Source organism: Acanthisitta chloris, unplaced genomic scaffold, assembly GCF_000695815.1.
Source record: "Acanthisitta chloris isolate BGI_N310 unplaced genomic scaffold, ASM69581v1 scaffold12946, whole genome shotgun sequence".
In the NCBI taxonomy this organism is placed as follows: Eukaryota; Metazoa; Chordata; class Aves; order Passeriformes; family Acanthisittidae; genus Acanthisitta; species Acanthisitta chloris.
The window spans coordinates 52,424-64,859 of record NW_008679804.1 but is presented as its reverse complement, the minus strand read 5'-3'; the positions used below and the strand labels follow the sequence as shown (position 1 = coordinate 64,859).

Below are 12,436 nucleotides of genomic sequence, written 5' to 3'. Positions count from 1 at the left end.
GACAAACTCAAGCATGCAGTTCTTGACATGAGAAAGTCTAGAGCAACAATTGCCAAAAAGAATGTGGTGGTTAAAAGAAGAGAATAGTGACGCATAAAGAATTTGAAGCATCTTATTTCAAACATTTTCAGATTTCAGTTGTGGAAAAAAATTGTCAGAGAAAAGCAGAAATAACTACAAAAATAATGACCCAGCAGCTTGCAATTTACACTGATTGGAAAAAAGCTTGCCCTCCTTATTGTCTTAATCTTTAGTGCAGACGTACATTAACAACATGATTTGGATTAGCTTATTTGAGAAAAGGTACCATACATGATAATCCTGATCTCCTTGGCAACCAGAAAATAAAGAAACAAAGAGAAAGCTATTTAATACCTTAAACACCATACTGCACTGTTTGAAAGCAGCTTTGGTCCCTAATTAATATGCAGAGCAGCTTCACATTCATATAACATATCATAAATATCATTTTGTTCAGACATTTTTAACTTGGACTCCTAATCCCATAGACAAAGATGTCTGGAAAACTCCTACAGGTAAATCTACTTTCCCTATCTGACCTCCTGCCAAATCAGTCTCCATCACTGTTTGCAGCAGTACTGTTCTGAAAGTGGCAGATCCAAGACTATTACACTCATAAAGTACTTAAAAGAGGCTCAGTCTGATGTTGTGCATTTACCTCAAAACATAAACTTGTCTCTGAGAATAGCAGGGGCAATTTATTTATTTATACACAGAACTACCTCATCCCTAGTTTCCAGATGGAACAACTAAGCCTGTGCTTTTAAAGGCTCAGCTGAATTTTATTGGTGTCCTGAAAACTAAGGGGGAATTAAATGCTTCATTTCATTGGCAATTTTCAAAACTTATTTCATCCTACCTGGAGTGGAAGAAGAAAACCATAAGTCCCCTCAAACACCACTCCAGAGGGAAGATATATTCTGGTTGGCCCCAAACCTTTCATTCCTTACAAAATCAAAACTTCTCATGCCAATTCTGAAGACTTAAACTTCCTATCACATAGCATAAAACATTTGTTTCTTCTGAAAGGCCAAGTCATTTCAAAATGGTAATACAGAAAACTTTCTATTCTGAAAAGAATGAATAGAGCAGAACACATTGTCCTTATCAGAATGCTTCTTACAGTTTTCTTTCTCTAAATTAGTTTTTCTGGAAGGTAACACACAGGTGAATGTTTGAGCCTTAGTATTTGATAAATTTGTTGGAGAGCTGTAGTCTGCTGGAGAATGGGTACAGGTCCACACAGCCACAGGCAATTCAGTTTTTTTCTCTGTAACTCAGTTGTGGCTGTAAGTTTGGGTTAATAGTATGTATGTGCCTGACTGGGGTGCTGAGATTCATTAGCTGAAGTCTATAAAACACTCTGAAGATAAGTGGTACATATTATCATACTGTAATTAGGTGGTAATTGAAAGATGCTGGATAAACATTATTAATCATTAATATTCATAGAAGTGGCACTTCTGTAAATGCTGCTGTAACACCTGTTAGAATCCTTTTGGGACAATCATTGGTGCTGTAAGCTGGGATGCCCACATGTTAGTATGCAGGCAGTGTATTCCCAGAGCACATGTAAAGTACTGTCAGCCTGCTTTTGGTCAGAGCTTGCTAGCTGGGAAGGCTGGTGACCTCCAGGGGGTTGCTGCTCTCTCTTCTGCAGCATCCTCCTAAGCACTGGGTTCAACTGGCAGCATGGGATGGACATGGCTGCAGAGGGATCTGCTTCGGACAAGTGACCACGAAACAAACTGTGTTTTGTTACTCCTTAGTAACCATAAGCTTCAGCATCACACAGGTCATGTGCAGAAAGCACAAGTCTTCTGAAATTTTAAATCTAGTCTATATTATTAGTTCATTAAATGCTTACTATGTCTGGGGCACTGCAAAAGACAGAGAAAGCCGTTCAAAGCCAAAGGACCAACTCTTGTCCAACTCTACCAGTGCCTTTCCTGACAGACTATTAGTCTAATGTTCTTCTTCAATGCCTCCATTGATGAGAATTTCCACCTCCCAAAGTATTTCTCTGGATCTATTTCTAGAAAATTTTTTCATACTGTCAGTCCTAAATAATCCTCCTTGAATTTAAGCTTACTCATCACAGACCCCAACACATATTTTCTTTCTTGCAGCAGTGACCTTCTACGTATTTAAGGACTTGTACCATGCACAGAAGTTGTTGATTTGAATGTTGTCTTCGAGAAATCATAAATTGTTATTTGAGTGTTAGGTCAACATAAATCTGTTTAATTTCAGGTTAATTTCAATTTTAAAATTTCACATTTTGCTTGAGGATTAGGACTTCCTGACCTGCTTCACTTCTTTAAGCACCACCTTATCCCTGGTTGAGCCCCTGTGTGCATAATGGGAGTTTGAGATTAGTGCAGATGAGGGGCTAAGCACTCATGACAGAGGATGAGGACACGAAGCAACTGGACTACAATTCACAGGATACAGAACACAAACAGAGCTAAACAGAAACTTCTTCTGAACTGTTTGGAACTTTGCATTCTGGAATATCTAGAAAACATTCTGGCACTACTTTCAGAAACCTGGAATTTCCTACAATTCCTTCTGAACACCATCCAAGACACAGACTGTGACTGATTTGAGAAAAAATTCCCATGGAAGTGTAGGCTGATGATACAATTTTTTTTTTCATTTGCTGTATTGCAGTACAGTGTATTATAATCACCCCTGTTAAGCTGGTTCAGAAATGGGCACAGTTCCATGATATGCAAGACAGGATTTTTCAACTACTCTGATATTAACATTTAGATGATTTGATGCAATCATGACCTATCCCTTCCAATATCAGTCCAATTCTGCTGTCATTTTCCTTTCCCAAAGCATCTAGAATCTCTCAAGTCTAATGCAAACCATTGTACCTCACACCTTGCTACATCTTTTCCAGCAAACTGGTCCTTATTCTAGCACAACAGGATTTAATCACATAAACATCCTCATAAAGTAAGCAGACACTGCAGATTTTAGGAAAGAAAAGAAATCTTACATGTTCCTCTTCAAACTGGTCCCCACCAAATGCAGAGACACAGGGCTTGATACCTCCCGTTCCAAGGGCGATCAAAAACAGACCAATCATAGACAGGACCCTTCGTGCAAGAACAAAAATATCACCATTGCAAAACCTTTCCAGTGCTTATGAGAGCATTTTAGTGTCACCCAACCATGATTCCTCTGATAGTGTTGTCTTTTGCACATGAGTAGTGATGATGAGCCATCTAAGTGTGAAAAACAAATTAATTTTCTTAATTTCTGCATTCAGTACCAGTTAATTAACCAGACTGGTTTTAGTCAGTTTCTCCTTGTTCTGAGGCCCAATGGACATATAGGAGATCAAAGATCCGTGGGATTATTTTTCACTTATATGACAACAAACGATTTCAGAGATCAGTTGAGAAAAAGAAAAAAGAGAGGGAAAAGTGCTTTTTCCTGTAGCCTTCCAGGCTGGGTAAGTGCAGATAAACTTTGAATTAGGCTCATTCTTGGGTCCTTTCTGCTTCCCAGTGGTCTTCAAAATACCATTGTTAGCCTGACAGATTACGTCCATAGGGAACAAGAGTGTCAGGACAGGCCAGGTCTGGGACAAAAGAAAACTGTTCTGTAAATGACACGTGCTCCTTCCTGCATGTGCATTTTTTTAGAGCTGTGACCACAGGAAAAACCAGCTTGGTGGTTTCTGAGACACCAGCTGGGAAACTACTCTGACCAGTGGTTCAGAATCTAGAGGGCAAGAAAGGTTGTACCCTGTGGAAGAGACAGACCCTTCCCCTGCAATCAGAAAATGTATTTTCCATTTTGTGTTTCCATGCACACAGGGGAACCTTGCTGAGCTGGGTAGCTATGCTGATGAAATGAGGGAGGAATGAGCCTGATGCAGGCAGTTGGATGGAGGAGACCAACCTTCAGTAGCATGGTGTAGCAGAGACAGGTGATCACATGTGCTTATCTCAAAGGGTTTAGAGTCTCTGTGGTGATTTCCAACTCCATCTGGTGCATTCACACACTAGATCTACCCTTCTTCTCTTACTCAGGCATCCCTAAGGCTGATGAAATGAGGGAGGAATGAGCCTGATGCAGGCAGTTGGATGGAGGAGACCAACCTTCAGTAGCATGGTGTAGCAGAGACAGGTGATCACATGTGCTTATCTCAAAGGGTTTAGAGTCTCTGTGGTGATTTCCAACTCCATCTGGTGCATTCACACACTAGATCTACCCTTCTTCTCTTACTCAGGCATCCCTAAGCCCAGTCCAGTGAAAGTAATCTATGCACAACCCCCACACTGCTGGCCTGATGGAGGTGAAATAAATTCTGGCTAAACCAACCACCATCTCAATCTGGTGCATTCACACACTAGATCTACCCTTCTTCTCTTACTCAAACATCCCTAACCCTTCCCCAGTGAAAGTAATCTATGCACAACCCCCACACTGCTGGCCTGATGGAGGTGAAATAAATTCTGGCTAAACCAACCACCATCTCAATCTGCTACAGCACTGTGGCTTCAACGGCTACTTACACATGAACTGCCTGGTTGCCCATGGATGGAATGGCACCGACTGACTTTATCAGATGGCCAACAACATACACAATGGAGAGGTAGATGATTGTCCTGTGAGGAAAGCAAACAGCAATGACTGAAGGTGTCAGGCAATGTACAGTCTGAAAGCAGTGTGCCCATCCTTCCTGATGTGGCAGATCTACTTGGCAGATACACAAGGGACTGGTTTGTTCTACCACTGGTACAATGGGCAGCTAGAATTCTTTTGTGTCAACACCAGGTGCACTAGAAGAAACTGATAGGCAAAAGAGTTCAGATAAAGGTGGGATAGCCTTTGCTTTATTTGCAAATGTTACTGAGCAGAATAATTTAAAAGTGTTCCAGCCTTCTCATGCATGGAAATCTGCAAAGAAACTGTTCAGGTCCAACTCAGCTTCATATTACTAATAGCTGGCATTTTGCAGCATGTGCCTAAGTGAATCCCTTGACTGGAAGGCACCTATAGGGACTGTTGCCCACATTCAACCCACCTAACCAACACATTTGAATTAGGAATGTGGTTTCCCCATTATAAGTCTGGTTTTGATCTCAAGTACCTCTGAGGGACTGAGCTTGTCTACCTGTGTCCCATGTGTTAGTGAGGGAGAAGAAGAAATCTGAGCAGGACAATCAGGCTCTTGAACGTATTCTATTTCTTCATCACATCAGGATTTAGAGACGTCAATGTATTTATGTGCAAACAAAACATACAGAGGGAATTAAAGGACTTGTTAGAACAGAGACACTAGAAGTGTCTTGAGCACACCTGACTTGTTAGAACAGAGACACTAGAAGTCCTATGACCCTTGAGCACACCCTGATGCATTCAAACCCTAGTTGCAACAGTTCATTTTGAGCCACATCATATCATTCCTAAAAGCCCCTCTAATCTGTTATCCTGTCCTTGGTATTGCCTGAGGTTCAGCTACTACAGCAAAAGCCACCTCCCATTAAGTCACTGGGATTACTCCAGGGAAAGTCTCTTGCCTAACACACAAGAGTCTGTATAAGATAGACATCTTCAAATACCAATGAGCAAATAATGAAGTCAATAAACCCCTACTATTATTTTTTCAGTCAAAGGGACAAGAGAATTACTAAAATTGAGCATGGAGAAAAAAAAAGAACATTGATATTTCCTTGAGATCTTTCTGCTGGAAAGGCATATGGCAGCTTTTTATTTCCTGTTGAGACTCTTCTGCCAGATGCGCTTAGTCCTAGAGACAAGGGTTAAGCAGCACTTCATCACCATGACAGCCAAGACTCCTCAGAAAGCGAACAAACAGTGCCAAGCAACAGAAGTCCTATATCCAGCTGCTCACCACCACTCTGGGGCAGATGATGGCTCCACAACTTATCACCAGAAAGGAAGACTGCTTAAGGACTCTTACTCAGGAAGAGTTTACCTGGTTATGTGCCAGTGGAGATGATTTGAGTGAACCCAGGTTTCTCAGGCATAAAAATGTGAAAAGCATAAGTAAGTACACAATAGTTAGTGACATTTCATCTGAAACTGCTTCCTCACTATCTTCGAATCCTTCTCAGAAGCAGACCTTGGCAAACTGAGGGTTAATAACCTAAGGACTCTTACTCAGGAAGAGTTTACCTGGTTATGTGCCAGTGGAGATGATTTGAGTGAACCCAGGTTTCTCAGGCATAAAAATGTGAAAAGCATAAGTAAGTACACAATAGTTAGTGACATTTCATCTGAAACTGCTTCCTCACTATCTTCGAATCCTTCTCAGAAGCAGACCTTGGCAAACTGAGGGTTAATAACCCTACACCTTGATGAAGTAGGGTATAGTGGAGGAAAAGTGTTCTTGTGACATTTAATGTGTTTAAACTTTGTTGCCTATTGGCCCCTGGATGTAAAAGGAGCACAGAGCAGCATGAGCAAACAGATCAGCTGCTCATCTGTTAACAAAGAGGAGCTGACCTTCACAAGTGTGCTGCACTCTGAGCTAGCTCAAAACTGGGAGCACACACAGCACTGCCCTTGCACAGGCTGCATGGTGTCGATGCATGCTGACTGAATTAGAGACATGTCTTCACTTACTTGTATTTCCCCAGCCATGAGTCTGCCATGATGGCTCCAATGACAGGTGTGAAATAACACAGAGCAGAAAAGGCATGGTACACAGCAGTGGAGAGGTTCTCATCCCAGTGGAAGTAACTTAAGAAATAGAGTGTCAGGACAGCTAAAAAGAAAACAAGCAGATCACATCATATAGTTAATGTGTATCTCTGCAGGTAAGCAGGGTCATGGTGGCAGGAAAGCCACCGATTCATCTAGCAACTCTGAGCACTGCTGTGGAAAGATTTGTGCTTTCAAACCTGTTCCTCATAATCTCTGACACGGGAAAAACTAAAATGAGATATATGAGTATCAGGCATTCTTTGCTCATAAACATTTATGTTTAGCTGAAAAGTATATTTTCTACTTTATCTTACCATAACCTGTAGTTCTGTTTATGCACATTTTCTATTTGCAGATTAGGTGCCTCTAAGATTCAATTCCCAAATGCACTGATTGCACACAACTGTGAAAGACATGACACACTAGAAAACCAGGTCTGATCCAGAGAATTACATAAAAATTTAGACTTGAAGCTATGTCTGGAGCACTCTAGTCCTGGCTTCTGCTCAGAGCAGGTATAGCAACAATGTCAGGGTACACTGCTCATACCTGCATCCCAAAATGGCAATTTACATTGAAAGGCAGCTGAGACCACATACATCACATCCTTGAAACACCAGGACAGTGTATATAGAAACGCTAGGATGGGAAAGTCACTTCCCAGACACAAGCCACATACCTCGCATGCCATAGTAGGAGAAGCGCTCACAGAACTCATTCACAACAATGAAGGCAATGCTCAAGGGGTAGTTGGAGCCACAGAGTTTCTGTGGGAGACAAACAAGAACACATTAGTTCTGTGAAATCCTTCACCCTGGCAACATATGCCCACAGTGCTTGGGCAGTGGAGAGGAGTCCAGACCAAAAACCAGGTGCCCACTGCTGCTTGACTTGAGTTGGACTCAGAGGAGAGAGGGGACCCCACACCTCTCTTGCTTTAATTAAGGCTCACCAGTGAATCAGCCTGGCTGACATGGGCCCAGTAAGGACTGGCATGGGGACTTGTGGGCTGTTAGCAGCCCAGCATGCTTGTAGCTCCAGGAACTCCACTGAAAGGTCCTGCCCCCTCTCCACTGCAGTGCAAAAAGCCACTGAGATGAAAAAAACACATTTGGATGCCTTTTCTTCTACACTTCACATAAAGCTACTACTCTGCCCCAAAACTGCTCCCTCTCCTAGGACCAGACCTTGCTTCAGCAGTTGGGAGACCCCAGGGGTCTGCTCCCTGCTTCTGTGTGAAGCTGCTTCCTCCCATGTGACAACTCAATTTGCACTTCACTTGCACCTAACTGTGCCACTGCGTTCACTGAAGAAGAGCATCAGCACCATGTCCATATTCGAAAACTGCTGGCATAGCTATGGGTAATTCAATTTATTAATCCAAACTAAGCAAAACAGCCATGAGACTGTCAAACCTGCCTGAGCATGGCCACTCCTCCACTGAGTCTGAATTTATTCCTGCTAAAATCAGCAGTTCCCAAGAGAAATACAAGGAATTAAACAGATGAGTCTTGGCATGACCTTGTGTGGGCCTCCATCCCTCTTGCTACCCCACAGCGGTCGAGCTAAGCCGCTTTCAGCTTCCAGCTGCTTAGTAGCTCCAGTGCCTCACAACAGGAAAGCAGGTTTTCCCAGCACTGCCCAGCCTCTGCCAATTAGTGGCAGAGAGGGGCTGGTCATACCTTTGATGAGGCATGAGGGCAGTGTGAGATTAACAGCTGCACCAATATTTATGCTTTTAAATAGCCATGGCATGGGCCAGTGAAGTATGTGAACTCTTCACATGCATTTCTGTGCCTTGTGTCAGAACTACTGAATTCCTGTATTTCTTCTCAGAGTACCAAATGCAAATAGGGGTACCAAAATAGATGTGTTTATTCAGGTTTATTCCACTACCAACAGACCTAAGCTTATTTGGATTCCCAAAGCAATAGCATCAAGTTTAGAAGAGTCTAGCTTAATGATGCTGGCTTGCTTAGCATTATGAAAGAGCAATGAAAGAAGAGAGACTGATTGTCAAAAAAAAACCTCCAAACCAACCCACAACCCCCCAACACACTTTCTATTACTTAACCCAGCATCAATAAAGACAAATATTTTTGTCCCTTTTTATGTATATATTTTTTTCCCACTATTTATGGGCTGCCTTTTTAATAAGAAACCCTTGGCCATTTTGCTTTACTAGAGTAAATACATTTATTATTTACTCTGAAACCATCATGCTCAATACACGGTTTGTAAGACAGAGCCTCACACTGGGACCTCCTGCTTTTAGACTAGCCAAAAGGTGGTGGCATATAACAGCAGTAAATGCACAAACACACAAACACACACACACACAGAATACCTCTATCCAGCAAGTTTTTCATAATAAAAGAATAAAAGCCATAAGAGGCAAGTTATGTTTCCTGTGGGTGCTGGGAGGCATTTTCTGTACTTGTAAGTAAAACTGTACAACAGGGATTTTTCTTCTCCTCTCTTTCACAGTGTCAGTGCTCATGAGATTTAATAACATCAGATGGAGATGCAGGGCATGACTGCTCAAACCCATGTGGCCAGGTGTCAGGAGCTCTCCTGCCTGAATTCACCCCCTGCACCCAATACACAAACTCCCATGGATTTAGCTGCAGCGGTTTAAGGTGCGGTGACTCATTTCAGCCACTCCTGCCCTAGCATGGGCACCTCCTACAGATAAGCAGGGGCAATGAGGGAAAGGAGAGCAGGAGGCGGTGACTTCCCAGCTAAACCTCCCCAAGCGCCTGAGCCAACGACCCTGAGTAAGTGCTTACAGACACAGAGCAACGACTTACAAGCAGGAGTACTTCCATCTAGTTTGTGTGTCATGAGATGGCATCAGCACACGCAGAAACCCTCATGTATTCTCTCTGCTGTATCACTGACCTGCCTGTGGCCTGCCTGGACATCCAAAAGTGGGAAGCTTTCATCCATGTGGAGAGCCAGGTGCAGTTTGCTCGCTTTTGCGGAGGAGGACCTTGCTCAGCAGAGAGCCCCAGCAAAAGCAAAGAGGTTAAGCCTGGATTCATGAACACACAGATAGTCTGTGGTGCTTAGCTACCGCAGCAAGCCTGGGATCTGTGGGATTATGGACCTCTTTATTATGTGGAAGTTGATAGTCTGTGTCTTTGGAAAAAAATAAAAGTTTGTTTAAAGTTCCCACTACAGGAGACGTTTGATTTCACCTCTCCTTCTTGCTGACTAGGTGCAAAATGGGATAAAGATAAATATTTCCCAGGAGCCCTGGATATCCAGTAGCTAATGTCTGCACAGTACTTAAAATTGTGAGTTAAATAGTTAGCTTGCTAATGACATGACTGTGAGTTTTAAGACCAAGCATTACATATTATCCTGCAAGTCAAAGCAGCTGCAATACAAGCCAAGTTCTCCTTGAAGCCAATACAGTGTACAGTTTTTAGGGGTCAAGCACTCAACCAGAATTAGCCTGAAAACCTGCACAAACATCAAAGCTGCAAGGCAGCAACACATTCACGTGAATCAGGCTTTAAATCAGAGCCAGAGATGTAAACCCAAGGCTATGGCACTACAGTTGGGCTCTGGTAACACTCATCAGTGGCCTGTCCTCAGTCCCTGTCCTTCCTTCCTGCTTTGCAGCATCTGGGAACATTTTCTCTGGTGGGTTTCATAAAACCAAGCAAATGCAGAGGGCAACTCCCTCCATCCCAAGCACAATATCCCCTCCACTTCAGAGGAGTAAGTACTTTCCCACAAGGAAAGTAGTGTTCAGGAAAAAGGCAGCAATCAGAAGCCTTACCCTTTTCCTCAAACATTCAGACACTTCGTGTTTTCCTTTTAAGCTGCACTTTCTTAACTTAATCAGGTTAGTGGAGGGATTTTTGCCTTGAGTTGTTAATGCTTATTTCAACCCTCTGTAAGAAAGGGTGTTTGTCTCTAGCCAGAGCACAACAGAGGAGAGAACAGAGAGATCTTGCAATGTTTAGAGCAAGCTGAGCAGAAAGCAAAGCAAAGGAAAGCAGCAGTAACACTCACCGGGGATTTTTTCTGAAGAGGAAAATCTCCTTTGGGGGGATCATCTCCTGCAGAAATAAAAGTGAACAAAGTTTCCTTGGATTCATTTCTCTGAAAAGCGTTCATCTCCCCTCTCGCCTTGTCTCCCACCATGCTATGTGGCTGTGGTGAGTTGACTGGGAAGATTTCCAACCTCAGGCACGAAGTTTGATTCAGTTTGAGTTAACCCTAATTGAGCACATTTGTGCAGCCAGGGCAGAAAGGGGAGGGAGATGCTACAAGGAAAGACTGCTTCAGAGTTCAAGAGGAGTCAGGGAATACAGCCTAAATCATTCACAGGTTGGGGCTGTCAGCACTTTGTGGCACGGACCTCCCTGTTGTTTGGCATGCCCCCAGCTACCGTACGTGCACCAGCCCAGCACAGTGCTGTATGCTGTGCAGATGTGAGCTGAATAAAAATCCCAGGTCCCAGATACACCTACAGCCTGTGGATTTAGGAGCAGAGCATGCATCTCCCTCCTGATGTGGTAATGGCAGGTTTACTCTGCAGGGATCTCCTCCCACTGAAAAGCCACACTCTCGAAGACATAACTACTAAAATGCTCATCACGCCAAACCCTCGAACGCTGGATGTCACGGATGTCTGCACTGTGTTAAATCATTTCTTTGCAATCCCAGGAGTGAAGTGACCCAGGGTTTATTCCCACACCTATTCCCTGGAATGACCTTGCCTTTTCCCACGGGACAGTCTAATCTGGGGGACACAGCCATCACTGAGGAGTAGCCTCAAGCCCTGTCTCTACTTTGTGTTATACAAAGGCCACCTCTGGGCTCACTATGTGGCAAACACGTCCTAAGCTGTACTGGGACTCCCTGGATTTCCTCTGCAGATACATGGGTGCAGCTCCCTGCAGGTACCCTGTTGTCTCTCCTTCCATGCCCTTCCCACAGGAATAGAGGATTTCTTCATCAGTATTCTTCCACTGCCAGTTGTAATTACAGAGCAAAATTCACAACCTTCCCATAAACTATCCTCAGTGGTTGTGGCTGCAGTATCCTTGGCACAGTGTAGGGGTTTTCTTCTTCCCCTTACATTTAGCTTCTTTAAAAGGCAAATGTTCAAAGAATTTTCCCAAGTATTTCTCCCTTCTCTTCTGAGCAAAGCACAGACCACACCCAGAATCCACAGCTGGTACATGGAGTACCATAAACTCCATGAACTCATCCTTAGCTCCAGCACTGAGCTGCTAATAGCACTTGGGTACCCCAAGAACCAGGTTTGCAGCTGACAAACCAGGAAGGAGGCCTTTGCTCACACCACAGATACTTAATCTGGCTTCAATTATTGCTAAGATGACATGGAGAGCACTTAGACAAGGCAAGCAGATGTGACGGAGTGCACAGAGGAAGCAAAATTAATCTTCACGTTCCTTCATGTGCTCTGGCATTGCTTCCTCTGAAAATCCCTAGGGATCCTGTTTCAGTCCTGCTAACTGGGCAGCTAAACATGGGGTCAACTGGGCAGCTAACTTGAAGCCTGAACTTCAGGTGAGGCCAGGAAGTTCTACCCATTTCTTATTCCTTTTTTCTTCTACAGCAGTGACAAAGCAACAGTTTGGTACCTCCCCTATACTACCACAGACCAGGTCCTCATCTTCAGCCCTCCCAATGATCTGCACATTTTTCACCTGGGTCTGGCCTCCAGGGCACTTGG

General features: G+C 43.5%; 1 protein-coding gene across 1 annotated transcript in view; it reads right to left on the bottom strand.

Annotated features, from left to right (window-relative positions):
* SLC15A2 (solute carrier family 15 (oligopeptide transporter), member 2) overlaps nt 1-10,882 on the bottom strand; it is a 38,849-nt gene extending 27,967 nt beyond the window's left edge. Inside the window, exons 1-5 of the mRNA XM_009077461.1 lie at nt 10,744-10,882; nt 7,397-7,484; nt 6,637-6,778; nt 4,560-4,652; nt 3,032-3,131 (exon numbers count right to left, since the gene is read on the bottom strand). Coding sequence (XP_009075709.1) covers nt 3,032-3,131; nt 4,560-4,652; nt 6,637-6,778; nt 7,397-7,484; nt 10,744-10,875 — 555 coding nt within the window. The 5' untranslated portion in view covers nt 10,876-10,882. The remainder of the gene's footprint in view (nt 1-3,031; nt 3,132-4,559; nt 4,653-6,636; nt 6,779-7,396; nt 7,485-10,743) is intronic.
* Between the last annotated feature and the right edge of the window lie 1,554 nt (nt 10,883-12,436).